Source organism: Athene noctua, chromosome 9, assembly GCF_965140245.1.
Source record: "Athene noctua chromosome 9, bAthNoc1.hap1.1, whole genome shotgun sequence".
Taxonomy (NCBI): domain Eukaryota; kingdom Metazoa; phylum Chordata; class Aves; order Strigiformes; family Strigidae; genus Athene; species Athene noctua.
The window spans coordinates 6,541,599-6,564,331 of NC_134045.1; the positions used below are offsets into that span (position 1 = coordinate 6,541,599).

The 22,733-nt window shown below is 45.9% G+C and overlaps 1 protein-coding gene across 1 annotated transcript in view; it reads right to left on the minus strand.

Annotated features, from left to right (window-relative positions):
- Window positions 1–22,731, minus strand: part of CFDP1 (craniofacial development protein 1) — a 67,646-nt gene extending 44,915 nt beyond the window's left edge. The window contains exons 1-5 of the mRNA XM_074913175.1: window positions 22,598–22,731; window positions 22,415–22,520; window positions 21,570–21,795; window positions 19,650–19,750; window positions 2,673–2,777 (exon numbers count right to left, since the gene is read on the minus strand). Of these exons, the coding sequence (XP_074769276.1) occupies window positions 2,673–2,777; window positions 19,650–19,750; window positions 21,570–21,795; window positions 22,415–22,520; window positions 22,598–22,652 (593 nt within the window). The 5' untranslated portion in view covers window positions 22,653–22,731. The remainder of the gene's footprint in view (window positions 1–2,672; window positions 2,778–19,649; window positions 19,751–21,569; window positions 21,796–22,414; window positions 22,521–22,597) is intronic.
- Between the last annotated feature and the right edge of the window lie 2 nt (window positions 22,732–22,733).

Here is a 22,733-nt window from a genome sequence, read left to right on the forward strand (position 1 = left end):
ACCAGTTAGGCTGCAAGGGTTTGTAACGAGGAGATGTGGAACCGGATGTTTGGTTTTGTGACCGCTGCTTTCCTGGATTACTTCTGTCTGTTTAGAGAAGGGAAATTAAATAAATGCAGGGTAGGCTGGCTGCATTTAGAAATAATGCAAGCTGCTTGCAAGGTGAAGAAAGAAAAGCCAGATGGAGAGGCCACTCAGCTGCTCAAATGCCCTGCACACAGGGCAAGGTTTGTGCCTTTTTTTTTTGTTTTGTTAAAATAGCCGACAAAGCTCCTGAGGGCTGACAAGGACTCCCAGCACAATGGGTGTCCACAGGCATGTCTAGGGTGGCAAACCACATGTTTTTCACTGCCTTCTGCCTACTGACCCAGACTGGCTCTCCTGTAACGCACAAGGGAAACCAAAACTTCTCCCTCAAATCTTCTATTTTAAGTATCTAAAGGGCATCAGCAAAGAACCATCAGGTGACGCCATGCTCCGCTGGTCCCCAGATGCTGCTCTGGCACGTCACTGAGGCTTGTGGCTCTTTGCTCAGAGGAGCAGGGCTTGGACAATAGATTGGCTCCGAGTCTAAAACCTGACCTTTGTAATTTTCTTAACATAAGGGACTCACCTCTGGCTTTAAGGAACACAGCAAGCCTGTTAGTAATTTTCTCACCTGAAAATAACCCACTTGACTTCCCAGCTGGAACAAGCCTCCTAAACCCAAAGGAAGGCATGTTTGCTGGCAGTCTCGGGGATCAGTCTCAGATACCATCCCGAGGTAGAAGACTCCCTGGAGCACTCAGACCAGAGGACACATACTGGCCAGGCTGCTAAGCCCTCAAGAATGCTGGGCTGTTCCACACATTGATCAAAACACCGTTGCTACACCTCTGCCATAGTATCACTGCACTAAACCAGGATATTCTGCAGCAGGTTGCAAAAGAGAAGGCGCACAGGGCTGCACTGCATGAGGGTTTGCTGTTCTGAAGGAAGAGAGATGTAAAAGCCCAGGGTTATTTCTCCCCTCCCTTCCCCACAGCCAGGCCACCTCACGTTCTGGGCAAGCAACCGTCAGTAGGACATCACACATCAGCAAGCTGAACAATGACCTAATTAAGCTGCTTCCAAAATAATCACACTAGAGGAAAGTTAAAGGAGTCCTTGAACTTGTTATTTCTTATATTGATTTTTATTCCTTTTTTCCATATTTGATGTAGCTTCTTCACTTCAGACATCTGCAGTGTTAAGTCAAACTGGGCTCTGGCTATTTCTTCTGAGTGATCAGAGCTCCAGCACAAGCAGCCGTGCACCTTGGTAACAACCAGGCTGTGCAGGCCTGCTGGCCATCCATCTCCTTCCCTGGGCCAGTAATGAACAGGAGGAAACATGGATATCAGCAGAGCAGGCAGGTGAGCAGCCCGTGGGCTCTCTCAGCGGGCTACCAAAGCTGCCTGCGCTCAGAGCAGCGGCGCGTTTGTTGGGGGAACTGGAAGGCAGCTCTAAAGACATGGGACCACCAGCAGCGTGCATGGCAAGGAGCTGCCCTAGCTTCAGCTACCACCCAAACCACCTCCGTGGCCGCCCAGATTGAACAAAGAATGCCAGTCCAACTCAAGACAAGTTTTTTCCAGCACAAAACCCTGTACACAACACTTAAGTTACAATTAATGAGCTCTGCAGGGACAAACCCTTGTGCAGCATGAACAACAGCACCAAGACTGTGCTCATCTATGCATTCATTCATCTCGGGGAACAGCAGCTGTCAAGAGTCACACACACATACTATGCTTTCACCACCCGGATCTAACTACAAGCTATGCAACACTTAGCTGGAAAAGTGAGTGACAATCCAGCTGCAGCAACTGAATAACAGCCTATCTCAGGGAAAGGCAGCCTTAACTCACACTGGAGAATTGCTCTTCAGCAGATGGGAAGGACAATGTATTTATTTGGTGGGTGTTGTTTCTATGTGACCAACTCATACGCAGCTTATGTCTTTCAAATATAAATGCAAATGACTGACTTAAATAAAAATCATTGCTGGAACACAGAAGCACTTCCTCCATTCCTGAGAGGCGGATGATCTCCCAAGCTCATCAAGAGCCACACAGAGTGGCACGTCAGATGCACAGGGGACCTGACCTCTTTGTATCTTTGACAAGCATTATGATAATCTCAGAATTAGGCTTTAGAGCTTGAACAGAAAGTGACAAATCCATACTGAAATGATATTAGAGAACATCAAAGAGGCAAAGGCATCTCTCATTCAAATGCTTCCCCAAAGTTTATAAGAAGCCACAGCTCAGCCTGTCATGGCTTTTTACGGTCCTGAGAAGCACCTTTCAAAGGAACTGCAGACAATCTCAGGCATGTTTCTTGGCTACCTGCAGTTTCATCAGGCTGCTCAAGACATTCAAAACAATATTTTCTTACTAGGATGAATGATTTATGAGGATTGAGAAATCTGAGCCTGAACCTATGAAGTGAGTCACTGGGACTCATGGGTTGCTTCCCCCGCTTCCCTCCCCCCCACATCATCACACCTTCCAGGCCTAGTCTTGCTCCCACTGAAATCCTGCAGAAAACAAATACCCATTAATTTAAATACCGCAGAGCCTATATTATTGGATCGAGTGCTGTCTTTCTCACTAAGAGTCCATATCTGGGCAGAGAAACCACATACTCACCCAGAGCCTGTCGGGAGAGAGCCTGGAGCTGCTGACTGCCATTTCTCTTGCTGCTTCAGGAAAGATTTAGCTTCTTTTGAGTTTGAGTCCACTTCTTTAGTCACCCTGTTGGAGAAAAAGAGACAAACCAGACGGTAAGGAAGAGCTGTAGTCACAACAGCAAAAACAAAGATCCAGCAAGGAAACAAAGAAAATAGGTACAGGAGTCCCCACACCACCTGCACAGAGATCAACTCCATCAGCAGCAAGCTGCAGAACACGCATCTTGTAAAGGTTTCGTTCCAGTGACAAACCCTCTATATTCGTGGCAGAAAAAAAGGAAAAGTGTAGCTAATTAGAGCTGGGGGAGGAGGTGGGTTTTTTTCTTCAAATGAACAGGAATGCTTATTCATTCAAACAGGCCTGTCTCACTAGCAGCTACTGAATGCTTTGCTTGGGTCACTGGGGGCAACTCTAGGCTCTTAATTGGGCTCTTGATTTCCTCATTTGTTGGTCAGTGAGGCAGCTCTTCTGCCACAGCTGTTCTGCCACCCACGGCACATGGGCTTGGAAACATCTGCAACCCAAACAGGAGCACGGAAACTGGCTACGAGGATGAATAACGGGAAAGAAAGCTTTGACAAGGCAGAACGCAGAAATTTTCTCTCATTTTCTAGTTAATTTTTGTTTGAGGCCCTGAGGGTGCAAAATATTGAAGTTGAAAAAAATATAAATCAATACTGCATCTATAGCAGGGAACAAATTACAAACGTGAGAAAGAATCTCTAGAAAACCACTCAATAATTAATTGTTAGGAAAACCCAGGTATTTTAGCCCCCTCATTTACAATGACCTGCCTCCAGCAACATGCTTTTCACACTCTCAGTAGCTCTTAATGAGGTTGCCCTGGCTTGCGAAGCTAATCATTTTGATCCCTTGGAGCCCAGGCCTGTGAGGCTCTCTGGGGCCCTGTAGCGCTGTGGGCAGAGGCAGCCTGACCCATGGCTGGGCTAGCCCAGAAGGCACAGTCCTCCATCCCACCTTCCTGCAGCCTGGGGCTCTGGCTGCATCTGCCACCAGCAAGGGTGGGCAGGCTTGTCCCCAGTCTAGAGCATGTGCAATGAGAGGCTTGAAAGCCTCGTCAGTCAAAGGATCTGCCCTGGTTACAAGTCAGGCCAATTGCTGCTTGCTTCCTACCCACCAACCTGACCCTGCAACTTCCACGTAGAAATTGGCTGATGGATGTGGAGAAACCCGAGGAGCTACAAGCCCAGCTGGGTTACTGCTGGGTTGGCAGCAAGGAAAGCACCGTGGAGTTATTTGATAAGCCTGGAGTCATCAATGCCCTGAAATCACACGTGCACACAACTAGTGTACCCGCATCCCTGTCCTAACAGTGAATCAGCATCTGAAGCAGTAATTAGGGAAAGGAAACTGTTCTTCCTCCTCCTCCTCCGCAGACTGCAAATAGTGGAAAAGGCATGTTCAGAAATAAGAATTCTTGTGCGGTACACCTCCTGCTCAGCCTTGTTCTGCCACTGCAGGAAGAGATTAACCCTATTTCCCCCCCTGCACTGTCACATGCCTTTCAAACCAGCAGCAGTCACGTAGATAGAGACAAATCCCATGTTATGAATATGTAGAAATGTTTGCTGATCAGATTGGAAAGAAGCAGAGTGGGAAAAGGGAAAAAGCAGTTCAGGAAGAAACAACAGCGTCATCACAATTTAGGGCATCCCAGATGCACCACCCAATCACTGCCCTTGGCAAGGACAGTCACATCATGCAGCAGTCACACGCCAAAGGATACTCTATGTCCACGAATTTCCTTTGACAGAATAAACTCAGCGTCTTCACGCAGCAATTAGCCAGAACTCCCCACAGAGCCCCCTCAAGCCACGACTGCTGAGTTCAGATTAATACAATCACGCAGCCTATTTATTTTCAAATGCAGCATCCAAAGAGCTGGCTCCATCCCCTGCCCAGCTGGGGAGCAGCACCATTTCTCATGCACTCTGCAGCACTGGCTCCCAGCACGGTTCCCCTCCTCCTGTCACCCCCCTGCACTCTCACACCATCAGGGTCCACCCCCAGTGTGCAGGGAGCATGCAAGCTGCCGTGAGAAACACTAGGCAGACCCCAAGCATGCAGGAATTTCAGAAGCATAGCATAGTAACCACATGCCCTGGAACAAAAACCAAACCAAACCAAAAAAAAAAAAAAAGCTCTGTGTTGGCCTCAACACAGCCATAGGACCTGCTCTGGGTTAGATCCCAACTGTTAGACCCTGCACATTTCTGGGACTTGAAGAGTATAGGACCAAGAGTAGGCAGGGGTTGAGAAAGGAAGCAGAGGTCAAAGAACACATACCTCGCCACTAACTCTGCTTGTCGTGCTAAGAGATGACAGCCCAGTTCAGCTCCCATAAACCTACAGGAATTTGGCAATTAAAATAGCTTACAGGATCTGGACACGCACAATGGGGAGCAGGTCTTCAAAGCCTGTGGCAGAGCTACCTTCACAACTACCTTCAGTCTTCTCCAACCCAGAGACAAAACTGAACAACCCACCAGCTAAGGAAGGCCCAAAGCTAAGATGTACATGAAAAATGGCTCCAGGAAGGGTTTACCAGCCTGCAGTCTGACAGAGTTAGCGTGACAGAATTGGACTAGCACCACAAGCCACAGCTCTTGGACCAGAAAGATGGTCAATCCCAGAAAGGGTGAGAAAGGAGGAATCTCTACCCGCTGTGGCCCCTCAACATGATGTGCAGGGAGGATCTGGCACAGCCCTTCAATTTGGACAGTCAGTTCAGCAGCAAAGAAATCACCTTGCTATCCAAGGGCTCGAGAGAGGTTATTACCAAGGGATTACTTAGGCTTTGATACTCACTTCCTCCACAACCTCAGGGTACCAACAGCAATGACTGGGCACAGAACATAACGCTTAGTTCTATTTCTTCTGTCCACTTTGGCCTGCCAGCAGCTGCTCTAGAGTGTATTTTTGAAGTTGCCTCCTGTAGCAACAGAGCCGCAAAGCTGCAGGCAACCTGTTCCACCAGCATTGCCCAGCTGGGGACTGAGGAATGCGTCAGAAATGTAATTAAAAGTGACCTTTCAAGGCAATTCCATCACAAGACCCACTGATTGCCTCATAAACTGAAACAAAAGCAGCTCTGAGGCAGGCTGCTGCTGGGCTGATGCCAGCACCGACTCCTGCACCACTCCAACAGGAATGACAAAAGAAAGAATATTAAAGCGCTTTACAAGGTATTAATTCAGGTTATGCACATTTCAACCTTTCCCAGATCCCAGGCCAGGAAAAAAAAAAAATCCTCTGGTCTGCATTATTATGGGAGACAATAACTCTCCATGTAAAAACCAAAACACTTCTTGTTCTTCATGGGGAGAAATGGGAGCCATTAATCCAGCTGGAAGAAATCACAGTCATTACTAAGGAAAATTACAAGACCTTTCACTTTTAAATACTTGATAAATAACTATTTGCCTGACTGTTTACTAGGATGCTATTCACACATTGTAATCCAGGAATAAACATGAAAATAAGTATATTGTCAGCAATAAAACAAGTAGCTAGTGTCTCGCCCACTCGCAGACCCTGTAATTCACACACAAAACCACTCACTCTCATCACTTTCCCTTAAAGATTTCATTATGCTGCTATGCTATTCAATTACATAGTAAGACTTCCAAAACACAGAACAGTTATGAATTTTTTTGATCATGCTGGAGCCTGGTAGCACAGACGATGCCTACTGTACAAGGTGCTGTGCAACTGTAAAATACAAAGGTCTTCTATATTATAACATTATTATAAGGAAAACATGCTAGAAACTAGATCACTAAGTGCCTCTTATACTTACAGGCGTCATCCTTCGGGCCTTTCATCTCTGAATCAAGCTCAAAGTAGTACCCAACCCTTCAAGCATACCCACATCCTCCCAGCCTGCTGGTTTGGTGCCAAGCCATGGGTTCGTTACTTCCATCTTCCACTGAAGAACTTCTCACCCTTCCCTTCACATTTGCCAACTGAACTGCTGTAACCTACGTGCATGGAAAAGGCCCCAGTTATGTATGCTGGGCACCAAACCACATGAAGACAACCCACATGCTGTCATGGGCTGTTCCGGAAGTTGTTCCACGGAGCACTTACAGTACAGAACTGTAGCATCTTAATTTAAGAACAAGTGTTTGATCTGCTCCCAGCAGTCCCCTTAGCCACATAAGCAGCTAAAAAGGAGGAATACAGGCTAAAATGAGCACCGCATTCACACAGCTCCAGCTAATCTGCAAAAGGGGCTTAAAACCAAATGTTCATGCTTTGGTTCAGTGGCAGAGTAAGTCTAATGCACCAGCTTTCCTCCTGCGTTCTGGCCTTACATCAGGTGCAGAGGAAGGTCTCACTCCATCACATCATCCCACTCCTGCTACTGTGGCACAGCACAACACCTGCACCCCAGGGTTCACCCCAGTGCAGTGGCCAGGTGCCTCTGCTCTAACACAGCTGAATCCAGTCCTGTTTGCAACAAACAGAACTAACGTAAGGGCTGCCAAGGGTGAGTTCTGTCAGGAAAGTGCCCAGCTCAGTAGTGAGGTGTCCTGCAAGCCCTTACAGAAGCACATCAGCAGAGCCACTTCCTTGCATGGCCAGGAAAAGGAGGCAAGGTCTCAGAGGCAGGATAGGGGAAGCTGGGAAAGGAAAAGAGCCACATTAAGAAGGCTTGCAGGCTTCTGTCCATAGTCTGCTGTCTAATAGCAACCTTATGCATCCCAAGTGCCAAAATCCCTCCACCTTACCCCCAGGTGGCTCAACACACCGGCATTCTCCTAAAACGCCTGGTGCACATCAGGCTGAGAAAGCACCTGTTGGTATTTGGGTACAAGGGGACTTGGGAACTGAGAAGATAGTTAAGATCCCTGATCGCAGCAGCACAAAGGTACCATCTCTCCTGACTTCCATGCTGAGAAAGAGAGAGCAAGAGTGAAAGCCCTGGAAAATGCCAGCTCTACACCACTTGTACTCAGGACACACAGCCCCACTTGGGAAACCTGTCCCAGTTTAGACCTGACACAGTTATAAAACTTTCCACATGAACTTAATGTTGTTAGCTCTGGGGAATCACAGACCAAGGCAGAGGGTGTGGGGTGTGTGTGAAATGAGGCTAATTATCCTTTTTCAATATTCCCCATCTGTGACTAGCCTCATTAAGTAGTCCTCCAGCCTTCTGGAATGATCACTTGAGGAGCAAGCAATACTCATCTACAGGGGTTTGTAAAAAAACTAATCCCTTATGAGCCAAGAGGAATATTTTGTGCTTGAGCTGCCATGTCCTGGGTGCTTTCCACAGACAGATGAATTGTATGAGAGGCAGGTCCTCCTGCCTGCAAAATCCTGAAGCTGCTGGAGTGCCCATGTTCAGCACTTTCCAGGAGAGAATTAAGTCCACACACAACTGAGCCTCAAGTCACATCTGCCTGCACACTGGGTATCTATTTATTTTATGATGGATTACCTGGTGCAAAGCAAACAGACCCAAAATTAATAGGCCCCCATCACTTTTCTAATTTCAAAGTAAATTATTAGTTTTCTCCTTTTCAGAAAAAACCCAACATTCTCTAAAGCTTGCTCTTCAAACCAGGTGGGAGAAGCTGTTCCTTGGGAAACTGAGCCTATTCCCTGAAGCAACACAGACAAGACGAGGCTGGACTGACTGATAATTTTGTGGGCTGCCTATCTGCACAGAAGCTGCTGGCTGTTTTTTAAAAAGAAACAAAATCTGATCAGAGCTCTTCTGGAGTCAGGTGAGGGCCAAGCTGCCTGCCTGGTGCTGCTCCTCGCAGCAGGTGTGTGCTGCTACCCAAGCAGTCAACCCAGGCTACATCTCAAACAAATTATTTTGAAAACAGGCAGAGATGAATGGTATTTTAACACCAGCAATGAATAAAATGTGTTTTTTGACATCCACGTCCTAACCTTGTAAACCTTGAAGGAGATGACCAATTTTCTATCATCTTCTGTATGACAAAGACTCTGTCGCAGATGTAAAGAAAATGTATGGACCGTGCTACCAACTGAGATGCTGGCCAAGCTGCCAGGCCCCTTTTGGGTTTCTCCTTGCTACTTCTGCAAGAGGCTCTCTAAATCCAAAGGGAAGTAACACTCCAGTTACCAAGCTCCCACTGGGGCTTGCAATAGGTGGAGCACACCAAACACGGCTTTCTAGAGTAGCTGACCCACAGAAAGAGCACAAGGCTTTACCTCCTTGTTGACTGGAGCTTTACTCACCCCAGTTTTAAGTATCTCCAAGCATCAGGTCTCTGCTTGCTTCATCAGGTCCCATGGGCAGCCTAAAATTGCAACATGCTGTTTGCATTTCAACCTTTGAGGCATCCCATCATTTTTATTTGTACCTTCCAAAAGGATTAACTTCAAATTATGGAGCACACCTCTGAGCTGAGCAATCCGCGTGAAGAGACGCTGTACGTATGAGTGTGACAGTCTCTGACCCCGTTAACCATGACTTGTAAGCATGGCAAAAGCAAAATAGATCCCTGCGACCCCTCAACTCCTGCAAAGTAGCGCAACGTTCGAGTTACAGATCTTTTACTGAGGGAATGGGTATCGTTGTTTTCAAGAGCAGGGGTTCAAAATGCATTTACAGCTATGAACACTGAACACAAAGGTTACACAGATTACAACAGGAACCAACACACACTACAAAGGAGAAGCATCCCCATGGGGAAAAGGCCAGACTAAGCTTGACTCAGTTTGTAATGTGTTAATGAGACAGCAAGGCAGTGAAGAGCTTTGCCTTCCCTTCAGGCTAACATAGAAACCCTCCTGTTTCAGAATCTTAGTTACAAAAAAAAGAAGAAAAATCCATCTCACAAGCTGCACTTTCCGGCAGGGAAAACCCCAGGCCCAAGGGCTGCAAAGCAGGCTCTGCCAGCATCGCACCAGACATCAAAAGCCCCTTTCTGAGCCTGGAGCTCCCAGGAATGAGGCAGCAGCTTGGAAGCATGGGAAACAAGGCAAGCAGCAAAATGCAAGGACTGGATCTGAGGGCCCTGTGATGAAGGCATGAACAGAGGGACAAAAGACCTCCTTACTAACAGCAAAAGAGCCCCTGTGAGACCTGAATAGGTCACTAAACACCTTCTGTTTCCAGATTTTTAAAAGTCAGGAAATTGTCTGAGAGCCACATAGAGAAACAATGTCTCCTCCTGTACCTGCTGGGGAAGGGTGGGATTTTTTTCTTAAGCATTTTCACATTAACTACACACAACACAGGCAGAAAATTCTTAGAAGAACTTGAAAATGGGAGAACACAGTTGGTCATCCAGTTCCCACAGCTGATGCAGCACTCAGATAGCACAGCTTGGACAGCCCTAGCAATATCCAAGTTAATCTGGAGGTCAAGCCATCATTTTGGAGATGCTGTGAGACTCCTCCCACCTTTGGAGATCCCAGCTGAGCCTTCTTTTTCATCACACTAATTACCAGAAAAAAGTGCACAGATGAAACCAGCACACATCAATTACTTCCCTAAAAGCATCAATCCATATCAGAGGCACAAAATGACTTTGAGGTGGACATCTGCTGGGTCACTCTGGGATTTTCAAGAGCATGGTAAGATAAAGGAAGACAGGAGTCAGCATGCTGGTGAATTCCAGATAACACACTGGACAAAGCTGGCACTACTGTGTTACACTTTGTAAGTCACAGCCCCTCTGTGCTTCAGTTTCCCTATCTAAGCAGAAGCCTCATTTGTACATCTACTAATGAAAACCTTGAATCGAAGCTGTTCTTTAGGCCCTTCCCCTTCTCAAAGCACATTAAGCAGACCATAACATGATTTACTTCAGAAGCAAGTGCTCTGGTTTAGAGTTCTGGCTAGGTTTGTCACACTGTTTATGAAGTTTTAATTTCTGCAGGTGCCCTTGAGAAAGGCAAATGCCTAGCAAGTGAACCAGCACACAACACAGCTCCTGCTCACGCTTACTGACCTCATCTCTGAGCCACCATCCTGCCCATCAGCACTGTACATCAGGATTCCCTAAGAAAATTCTGAAGCATGAGGGAATGTATGCACACAGAGGAAAGGATATCAAAACAGTCAGAACAGGCCCCTGAGACCCTTTCATTCTTAAGCATCTTTTGAAAGATAACATTTTCACTTACTGGCTTCCAAAAAAAAAAAAATTTTTTTAAAAAAAACAATAGCTGTTTTTTAAATTGGAAAAAGCCAGTATAAACTGTGGATAACCAAGGCACGCTCTGACCTCTAAGAATAACAACGGTGTAAGGACAGGAACAGCCTACTTCCTACACTCTATTATGCCAAAATCAGCATTTTGATGCTAGAAAATCAAGCAGTCACTTTTTAGACTGCCACCTCTAAACAGTGGTCACATTGATATTCCAGGTGGTTTGATTTGTCTTATGGTCCCAAGGCATCATCCCCAGGCTCCTGATGTTCAGATTAAATTTCTGGAAAAATCTTAAAAGCCAAGGTTTCTGCACTACGTAAGCTTCATTGAGGAAGTGGAATGTCACTGTAAAGTGGCTAGAATTCCTTAGACAAGGAGGACGGAGGATGAAACCCTGTGAACTTTAGCATCACTGGTCATCAACACAGAAGTCCTCAGAGAAGCTGGACTTTGGAATGGCTTTTCAAGGGGCTACTGAAATTCATTTGTCTTATTTCTCTTAACACTTCCTTGCTACTGTAGTCAAAGCCATTGCAAAAAGCACCCCAAAATACAGCGAGTGCTTTCTTCCTCTGCCCATTAGTTCAGTTCACAGTCTCCCATATCTAATCTGACAACGCCCATCTACCTTATCTGGTGGAAGCTGTGTATCGCTTGTTATCCGCCTGGGCAAAAAGGCAGGGCTTTATAAATATAAGGCTTCAGGACACAGATTCTGGTAATGTTAATCTCTCTCACATGTGTAAGCAATACAGCAAAGGCTTTTGCAAAAAAAGCACATATGGAACATGGCACACACCTATCAGCCTTGATCTGACATGCACCACATCACCTACATCAGCAGTAAGAGATACACACCCAAACTGCTGATCTTTCTCCTGATTTTAAAAGCCACTGGTCTTCACTCAGCATTGCACAAAATCTCATGAGCACAAAATAAATGACCAAGATTCACACCTAACAAGAAGTGTGAGCATGCTGCTGTCAAGCCCTTGCTGTTATTCATCCACTGAGTTTCCTGAAAAGCATCACAAGGTAAGGACAGAGTTAATGGTATTACATGTTCTCTCAGTGCTAATTAACCAACACATCTGACAGAGCCATGCTGAGACCACAGAGCAAGAACACAGATGGACAATTACACATTTTTAAGACTGTTCTCTGTGCCAGCTCTAAATCTTGAGACTTGTGGGAGTAAATTCCCTGCTCTTTTTTCCCCTTCCCCTTCAAATACATTAACTCTATCAGCCTCAGCATTCTTCTCACTCCTGCTCAGTGCTTGCCAGGAAGAAGCAGAAGCAGCAGCTATTGCTCAGACAGCTACCTTAACTATCTTCAAAGCAAAGCAATAAAATATGTGATAGTGTGCCAAACTCCTTGGCTTGGAAACGGCTTTTCCAAAGTTGGAAAAACCCCTTTGTTTCCCAACTCTGTCACATCTGATTGGTCTCAGTTGTCATATAAAGAGCAGAGAGGACATCACAGCCACTGAGAAGGAAATCAAGAGGCTGAAGCTCTGGAAACTTTGGAGAGCTCAGGCTGTTCTCAGATATCTGATCCGCTTCTCCTGTAGCCATTTCCACCTGCTCTCTCCTGAAAAGGTTGGGATCAAGAGGCTGAAGCTCTGGAAGAGGACAGCAGATCTGGGGTTGGAAACAGTGAGCAGTCTAGGGCACAGGTGTTGTGGTAAGGTATTAGCTGTCTTTTTCTACCTGCCAATCCACAGACATGTGGCGCTCAGATCACAGCTAACCCTTGCAGGAGGTTAAAACCTTTGCAGGAACAAAAGCACAAACGCCAATATGGTGGTTGCTATTTGCTCAGTTTATTAACTGCACAATTGCTTTATATACGCCTTTCTGTACATCGCAAGATCTTTAGTTCCCCGTCCTTTCCGTACATCACAAGATCTTTCATGCGCCTCTATTCTTCCCATACGTCGCGAGATTTTCCGAGCGCCTCTCCCTACACACAGGTGTCCATTCAACAGGTGAGCCAAGATCAAAAAAAGAAAACTAGTATTTCAGTAACGAGGCAGCATCAAGAAATCCCCAAGAAACGGCACTGTGCAACTGCAGAGTACTGAATTATAACCTCAGCTCTGCTGCGCACAGGTCAGCACTTCTCCTGGCTGTGAGGGAATAAATCAGTCCTTAACCAGCCCTGCACAGGTCTCCTGAGGAGCTCACCAAGGCGAGGAGTCCAGCAGCCCAGCTAACACCACAGACTGGGCTCAGACCTCACCACCCCACTCAACCAGGCCTACGTTAAAGGATATGTTGACCTTGATGACTCCATGGGACACCAAAAAAAAAAAACCAAAAACCAACAAACAACTTTGGCCATGGCCTGTAATCCTGCCTGCAATATTCCAGTCACCAGTGGCGTTCTTGTACAAAGGAGATCTGCACTATTGCCCAAGAAAGGCCTTTTACTAGCCCAGGCAAGCCTCCTGCCAAGAACCTGCCCTCAGCCACTTCACTACACCTTTGCTGCTTCTGCTCAAAAGGTCATGAATTTCACCACCAAAACCCACTGATCCAATTCAAGGTCCTTAAGTTCCAGTTTAAGAACAATCTCCTCTGAATAATCTTTTTTTCTTGAATCCTTAAGGTAGGATGAAAATCTGTGAAGCAGCAACACAGAATGAGTAATGATGTTTTTTCCATGAACATCCTAGGTGGCAACCTTTTACAAACAGTAACAGATGAAAATCAAGTTCTCTTTCACCCCACACTTCAACTGTGGCAGATGAAATATCAGTCTCAGCCAGTATAAACCCCAGTAATTACTACAATGATTTAAGCTTTTAACTATTTGGTTATTAGATCAGATGTTTTATGTACCTCTAAAACTTTGTATTTTGCTTAAGATGCAACAGCCCCACTGTGAACCATCATCTTCCCTAACCGACAGCATACACACTGCCCCTCAACTCTGTTCAGCACACATAGTCAGCACAACTTGTTTCCTCACAGCGCAGTGGGCACACAAATAAAAGGAGTCACATTGCGGGAGACCAGAGGCTATTCTAAGTCACAAATTTGGTCTCTTTTAAGAGCCAACAGCAGGGAGCCCTCATCCCGAGATGGAGTTCATGTCTCACATATAACAGCCCAGACAAATTTTTGTGACATGAGTTTGCCCATATCCTTCTACAAAACTGTATGAACTTTTAACCATTCATTATAGCCAGCAGCAAGTCCCATACTCAGCGTGACACCGCTCATTGCCCAGTGTGTTTGGCACCTGGCTCTTCCTAGTTTAATTAGGTATATGCAACGCACAGGTGAAGCTTGGTTCCCTGGGTATCCTGAGCCATGAGATCCAGGAGTGCATCAGTGGATGTGATTAACTCCAGCATGCCTCAGCTTTCATATTCCCAAATAGGGAATAACAGCACTTCTTTAAAGAGTGCTTTGAGGTACATGGACAGAAAGTTCTGTAAGAAAGCTAAGGATTTTCCCTCTTTACATCTGTAAAGCCTTCAAGGACTTCAAAAACATCAGAGAGCTTTCTGCTCCTTTGTATATACACCTCTGGACTAAATGCCTTATTAAAACACACCTAAAAACAATTTTTAAAAAAAAGCAAACAATATCCATGGATTTGGGTCATCATCTGTCCCTTGGAGCAAGAAAAAAACGACCACCTCAAATCAGGTGATTTTCACAGCTGTGATTTTAAGCTGAGAGTTCTCTCAGTGAGAGCACTGTGCAGGGCTTGCTGCCCCACCAAACATGGGCATTACAGCACTGAGTTTCAAAGCAACAGTAAGCTTTAATCAGGGAAACACTGAAGAACACTTTCAGAAGCAGCCTGAATTAATCAGGAAACAGGCACTTAAGAAGCAGATAAAGATTACTGAGCTCAACCTGAAAGGATGAGCTTTAGTCAAACTCAGCAAAATCTCACCCATCTGCTCAGCCTTCAAACATGAAAGTAACTGAAGAGTTCCCTGGACAAACATTTACCCATTATGCAAGGTCTCACAGTAAACCCCCAGCTCCCTGGGTGTAAATGCTTCAGGTTCAGGGAGGTCTCTGTGGTCTGGCAATTCTGACATAGCAGTAGTAATGATGCCTTCAGCACTTATCAGCTGCTTGGCAAGAGGAAGACACGCAGCTTGCAAAGAAGTACTGGCTGGATCTTTGGACTCACTTATCCCAGCATCTAGACAGCAGAAGGGAGCTCACACTGCAAACAGGGAGAAGAGATCTTGCAATCTCTTCCTGAAACATTTCTATATGGATCCAGCCCCAGCATGCTGCCAGCGGCCATGCAGCTTGCATGACAATTCTGGCCCCACATGTGGCAAGAAGCCAAGAATTACTCACATCACAGGAACACCTGCCAGATGCACGAGTGCTGAAACAAACAGGTTCAGAGCTTGCAAGCACAGCAAAGACGCTCAAGAAAAAGGCTCAAGGGTTAGTACAAAATCTAATCCACAAGTCCTCCAGGGATCAGGAGCAGTTGTCTTTGAGAAATTAGCTATTTGCCACTTACTAGCAGTGGGGACTGGGCAGGAAGGGACCACAGTGCAGAGGTCCAAGGCCATCGCCCAGCCTGCTGGGAGTCCTTCTGGATCCCCAACACTGGCACTCCTGGAGAAGGCAGCCTTGTGGGAAAGTAAAGGAAGCTCTGACAGGAACACCTTGCCAGATTTCAGGAAAAGAGCAGGGCTCTCCCCAGTGACAGACAGAGGGGAGCCCTACTATGGCTTTATTTTGGTTTGCCTGCTTTGTCCACACACATGGGCAAGTAGCTGAGGGTCACTGAAGCAGCACAAGCCAGTGTTGCCAGCACAACACAACACTATTGGTACAGCACAGCAACTCTGCAGTGCCAGGAAAGTATTCCCACAAGAACAACAACCTGAGTGTGTAAAGCTTCGGATTTACGACACACAAACAAAGCACATATGCACAGAAATATGAAGCTTCTAGTTTTGAGTCCTCTACTTGGAATTTATGACGTATGAACAAAACGCAGGCCTCCCCTTCCTGAACTAGCACCCAAGACAGACACCGTTACTCCTCCCAACTTTGTTTTGCCTCCCACAAGACAAATGAAGGTACACAGGAGATGTTTCAAACTGAAACCTACCCCTGCTAGCATTCGGTGTCCCCACTTTGCAGGTTGTTACACTGACTGCAGTTGACACCACCTGGCAGGGCCAGCTCCATGTGTGTGAGCTGCATTCTGCTGCAGTCCTGGATGGACACAAAGTTGACTTTCACGAGGGGAACACAGAAGAACCATTCTGATACACTGAGCACAGCAGTGGTTTAAAGAAAGCCCAAGGCCAATGTAGTTTGGAGTGCCAAAAAGAAAACAAGCCTCATCATACAGCAAATTACATTTTGCAGCAGATAAACCTTGGCACCAGGGATGTGATTCCCTAATAATGCAACCACACATCCTGCATCATGAGGCAAATTCATAAACCAGAGGCTTCAAAGGAGCTTCAATCTCCTCTGCCAGTGAGAAATGACTTGAACTTACATTTAGATGCTGAACTGCCTTTGCAAATTGCTCCCACTGCCCACAATTACAGCCATTTGGGTGACAGTCACCTGCTGCTCCTCATCTATTTAACACCAGGGAGGAATGAAAAGCAGGCAGAAGTCACAACTGGAAAACACAGACATCACTTAAAGATTATTTCTAGTTCCAGGATTCAACAACTTTGGTTTTACAAGGTAATACTAAATCATGTATTTTATAAAATTAAAGGCCACTAAACTTAATTCTTTATTTGGTAATTGGCAATTTGTAATACTCTGAACCTGAAGTCCAGCATTAGCAACTGATACAAGTACAGACTAATTAAAATGGACATTAAGTGCAACAATAACCTATAGGGGAGTTGACAGCTTAAACAGGAAGATCTTTCACTATTCGAGCATAGGCCTGTAGCTGGAGGTTTCTTTCAAGAGATTTCTGCTACTCCAATCATGCAAGAGAGATTATACCATCTTCTTACAGGAGAAAATAAATTGTTCTGCAACATGAGATCAGGGCTAAATGATCTTCTGTTAAGAGCTTCACTGAGCAGACTGTCGAAATTTGTGCCCTGAATCTATCAGTGCTTAAATACTGATCTAAATTCTTCTCAAGCTTTCAATAGAGCAACACTCAAAAGTAGCCTCAAACCATTTAGAAAAGAAAGCAACAGAGACAGCTCTCTCATTTCAGTTCTTTCAGTTCAGAAACACGCACGCACACACACACACACATAACTACCGTGTGTTGGCCTTTGTAACTAACAATTTGCCAGCTGCTTCCCCAGGCAAGGAAGTTAGTGTTTGGTATTCAGAGCATTTGCAGACTAGGTTGGTGCAAAGGCAACCTCCTGCTATTCTAAAGAAAAAGCGGCCCTCTGGCCCTCACCTACTGCCATTACAGGAAAGTACCAGTAGCTGTAAGCAGCGATAACTCCTTATATCCTACCCACAGCTAACAGTGTAATACATTTAGAGACACAAGATGTAACAAACAACACAAAAGCTTCAGCTCTGAATATCACAAAAATCAAGGGGGAAAAAAAATTGAAGGATTTTTTTCATTATCAAAAGGCTAAAGAAAGTAGCATGTTGTAACTCAGGCATCAGCAGAAAACAGTCCTCCAGACCTTGCTGCAAGCTTTCTGTTGCTGGTTCTGTAACCTGTCGCTACAATGGCTGCTGTAAACAAAAAAATACATTAGCCTTGGTGCTTTGCAGGAGTACAGTCTCATTGTTGCCCAGGCTCCAGCGTTTACCTATTTGACCAAAAATTAGTAGAAACTTGTATCACTGCCTTTGCAATTCCCCAAGGGAAACAGTAAGTACTGAGCAGTACTAAGGACACTAGAAAAGCAACTGGTACAGAAAAATACACCTTTAACTTAGCTATAGATATTACAAAACTACAGATAAGTTACTCATGTCAAAAGCACAAACTCAGCATCTTAGGAACCCTGGACAATTTCTGTTCACATAAGGTAAGGCACTTTTTGGAGGACCCCTCCAACTAATATTACCAACAAAAGCAAAAGCAGCACCAGTAAAGCTAATCTGTAACCACCACGCAAAATCCAGAATGCCAGAATCAGACCAATGCCTGAGTCATTCTATGCTTAAATCATAATTATCTGGGACTTCTTTTCATAGAGACGGGTAAACATGAAGCTTCAAGGCAGATGTTTTTACTTGCTTCCTACTTTAAAGGGTCCTATACTTCACAAAAGTTGCACAAAAAAATTCCTTTCCACAAGTGGAAGACCCATGTATTGAAGTAAGCCTACAAGTTAAGTTTCCCTGTAAACCAGCCTCCTCCTTTAAGTGATACACTTCTATGCTCATGTTGGGACACGACACTCACCTACAATACACAGGTGGACATGTCCAGACTCCAAAAGAGATTGCATGATGATTTCATGCAACCACAAAGCACCAGAACTCAGTTCTGCTGTATGCCATCCGATCATACGTCAGAACCCAACACGGCCCTGCGATCCTACAGCTTCAGGTATTCTCACCTGGCAGGACATTGCATTTGAACGAGAAAAAAAAAAACAAAACAAACAGGAAAGCCAGGGACAAACAAGCTGGCAGCTGAGGAGGGGAGTGTGCACCAAAAGACAAAATTTTTGTCTGTAATTCTGCCAGAGATTTTTATCTGTCCACAGGAAAGAGCCTTTCCTTCGTAGAAAGAGTATGACAATACTCTCAGAAAAGCTGCAGAGGTACAGTTCTTTGCCATTTCTCCAGTGAATGAAGGGTATTCCTACAGCCCAGATTGTGCAGAGAAATAGGAAAGTCGCTACTATGACTCATCGCTCTCCTCAGATTTTTCAAACAGCTCCGGCAGCAGTGCTGACATGAAAAGCAAGAGCAGCGGAAGCCCCTGCTCTCGGCTTCCTCCTCCAGATTTAGGCAGCGTGGGTGTTATTGTTGGGAACTGCTGCCCTCTGCTGTCACACAAAATAGAAGCGAAATTCTCATCTGACAAAACCAGGTTTACATCTACATATAAAAAAAAAAAAATACAGCATGATGATAACCACAAGGTCACAGTGCATTCGGATTTCAAGTGGGTTCACTCAGGCCCATCAGTGCCGGTCTTACACATTTACAAAACGCCTGTCCCTTTTTTCATCGCATCCTGAGAGGCATCTTGCAAGCCAAACTCAGCCTAAAGGATGATTTTACCCAGCCCATCACATTTACTGCAGCTGTTCTAAGAGGTAGAAAAAAAAAAAAAAAAAAAAAAAAGAGGCTATTAGTCCATTCAGCAAAACACTTCTTACTGTCTGCAGATCTTCTAGTGGATTGTGAACATCATCAGGGAAAGTGCCAGCAAATATCCTGCCCCCAACATAGGGCTTGGACTCGACTGAAGGAATAAAATGCATTTCCATCATCCCTGCGGGGCCATATGCTGTTCTCTCCTTGTCTCAACCTTCACAGTGGCAGAGCCACTGGGAAGCTTTCCCAACCATTCTAAACACTGTCCAGACAGGGAAGCTTAAGTGAATTTACAGGCATGTTTTGAAGTTGAGCAAAGACTGAAGTCTGCATATAAGGATATTCTGCAGCCCTCAGGCAGAAAAATCTTGGCCTCATTCTCCTTCAGTTATGTATGTGCTCATGATCAAAAAAAAGTGTAAAGGAAAGAGAAGATACATCGTGCTTCACAGCACATCTCCAGCCTATCAGCAGAAAAGCAGCACCCAGTTTGCCCTGAGCCCAAAGCAGACACATCCCATCTGGCAGCTTACCTGACTTCCTCACCAGCAAAATCAAACACTTTGGTGATTGTCACTTTTCCTGAATCTTTTGGTTTCTCCTGAAGCTTCTTCCCACTCTTCTCTTCTTCAGCCTGTGAGACATATGAAGGAGAAAGCAAAACAATGCATTTGTGAAGCCAAGCCAACTCATCACTCTAAGGGGCCAAGGACAGACCCCAGGTAGCACGGCAATTTAGGCTGGCTGGTCAGAGCAAGTCACGCACAGACAAGAAAAAGGAAACAAATGCCCCTGCCAGAAGAAGGAAATTCCCCACTTTGGTTCCAGGCTCTCACTGGAGCTCAAAGATCAAAACAGACCCAACACAAAATAGTGAAATTGTAATTCAGTGGAAGAAGGAGCAAGAATACACTGCTATGGTTCAGAAAGCAAGCAAAAGCCTAAAGACTCAGTTCTTCCAAACTAAGCACCACCAGGCAGTAAAGCTGCCAGGGTCAATTACACAGAAATATGTTTATTTTCACTCAAGCATATAGAAGAACACAACCCATCATCAGGAAAAGCAAGGCTGATCTTCATAGAGAACCCTGAAGATCTTAAGCTGCTTGTCAATAACAGCTCTTTGAGAGGAAAATATCTTTATTAAGCAATCTGCACCTCTTAATTTACTCAGTCACAACCACAGCTTTAAACAGCATACATAAAAAAACCTCAGACCCTATAAACAATTAAAATAAACCCCAGAATTTTTACTCTAAAGCAACCACACCACAGAGATCTTCAAGCAGACAAGTCCAAATTAAGAAGTTCACAAAGAGAACAGAAGAACTGCATCTCTCCGTAAATTATTACGGAGGAACTTTCAAAGACCACTCATTTTTAAGCAATCTGCCCATAAAAGTAGAATTGCTCAGAAGAGAACTTCTCCTCTCTCCATCTAATTCTACCTGTAACCATCTCAGCTGTTCAGCCAGTAACAAAGGAGGTGGAGAGAAGCAGCAGGGTTCAGATGAAAGGACTCTTCTTCTAAAGGTTTCAAGCAAAGATACACAACTACACTTGTTCTCCTGCTTTCCAGCAGTTGCAGAAAGAAGCTTCACACAGTGAGAACTGTACTTGCCTGGCATCACTGAGTCAAGAGTCCAGACTTTTGTTACAAAATACTTTTTTCACTGACCACTCTAAATAAATAAAAAGACAATTCTAGTGACAGAAGGTCAGTTTTGGTACCTTCGTCACTTCTACCACCTTCTTTTAGTGTGAACGGTTTTGCAAGGCAAATACATGCATTTGGTTTTAAGAACCAAATCCTTTTAAATAGTTGATTACACACAGAATTCTCTCAACAGAAAACCTCTGCAGACAGAAAGCAAAAGCATATTAACGGGGCTTATAAAGGAAACTAGAGAAAGCTAGGTCCATGCTTGTTACAATGCCCATTGCAACATGCAGCACCTTCCAGACCCTCTCACTGTATGAGGATGAAGGGGAAGGCACAGAGATGTCAGCACAGATCTTGTTTCCCCACTCACACACAGACACACAGAGTCTCCCTTTTTTTCTGAGCATCAGGAAAGGCACAAGCCTCAGGGGAGAGCTGTGCCCACAACCAACAGCTCAGACCAAAGTCCACTGTGCTGCTCCTATGTCACAAGGAGAATCCAGGACTAGGAAGGGAAGGCAAGAGGGCTCGGTGGGACACTCTGAGATGCTGACAAGCAGCTCCAAAAGCAGTGCCACCAGATCACAGACCTCCCCACCTGGAAGGAAACCAGCAGCTTACAGTTTGCCCCATGGTGGGGCTTCAGGTTTACAAAGCAGATGGGGCAGGGGTAAACCCGGCCTCTTCCCAGCTCTGACTGCCATCTGGTACCAGCTAGAACCAACGCTGTGTGCTCTAAAGCTTCAGGCCCTTCCCACACTCCCTGGGTGAAGGCCCAGGCCCTCGTTACCTTCTTAGCTTGAGTCACTTGTGTGGTAGCCCCTGCTTTGGGTTTCTGTCCCACATCACTAAGGAAACTGGCCCAGAGAGCATCCTCTTTCTTTTTTTCTTCTTCTTCTCTGTTTCTTTCCATCTGCTCTACATTATCCACTTCCTCTTCCTCCTCTTCATTCTGCTGAGCCTTTTCTTCCTCTTTCTCATCTGGCTCTAGCAAGAGACCTCCTTTCTTCCTCTTCCTGGAAGCAGATGCCAAAACCAAAAAATATAGTGAGGTGCTGCAACACTATTCCAGAGCTGAACAGTAAACATGGGTGAAGCAACACAATATTTCATATTCTTACTAAGACAATCTACTTGAGAAATTCAGGCCCCTAATCTTGGACCTGAAGCTGCTTAATTAAATGATGATACTGTTCAGAAAACACAGCGACTGAAGCAGGCAGTCCCCTGAAAGGGGCTGGCACGCGTGTGTGCACGTACATGGACTCTGGGATACTGTGGGAACCGCGAGCAGAGCACAACTTGGGCTGGATAGAAAACAACCATAAATAAACTGTATATATAGGGTTTTTTCTCCCACCGAAAAGTGTTTTGCACTTAAAAAGGCTTATGAAAGAAAATACCTAGCTCCCGAGGAGGGTTTTCAGGCACGATGCCTTTCAAACCCGAGCATCTCCGCCTCTGACGTTAAACCAGAACGAAAAAAAGCGTTTCTCAGCCCCTCAGCGCTGCGCCCGGCGGAACGAGCACCGGCGGAGGCGGCTCCCAGCCGGGCCGGGCAGGGCCAACACGGATTCTCCCACCCGAGATACCGCGTCTGTGCGGCACCCGGGGCGGCTCCGCCCACGGCCGTACCTGCTGGCGGGGCGGCGGGGGCTCCTCCTGCCGCGGGGCGGCCGCGGGCTGTCCGCCACCTCCTCCTGCACCAGCTCACTCACGTCGTCCTCGCTGTACTCCGCACCTGCAAGCACAGCCGGTGAGCGCCGGGACCGCCGAGAGCGCCGCCCTGCCCTCCCCTCCCGGTCCGCCGCGGTTCACCTGAGGGCACGTAGTCCTCGTCCTCGGCCGAGGAATACTCCTCCGAGCCCGACATGGTACCGGCCCCGCTGCCGCCGCCTCACGCCCGTCACCGCCTCCTCACGCGCTCTCGCCGCCGCCCAGAGCGTCGCCGCCG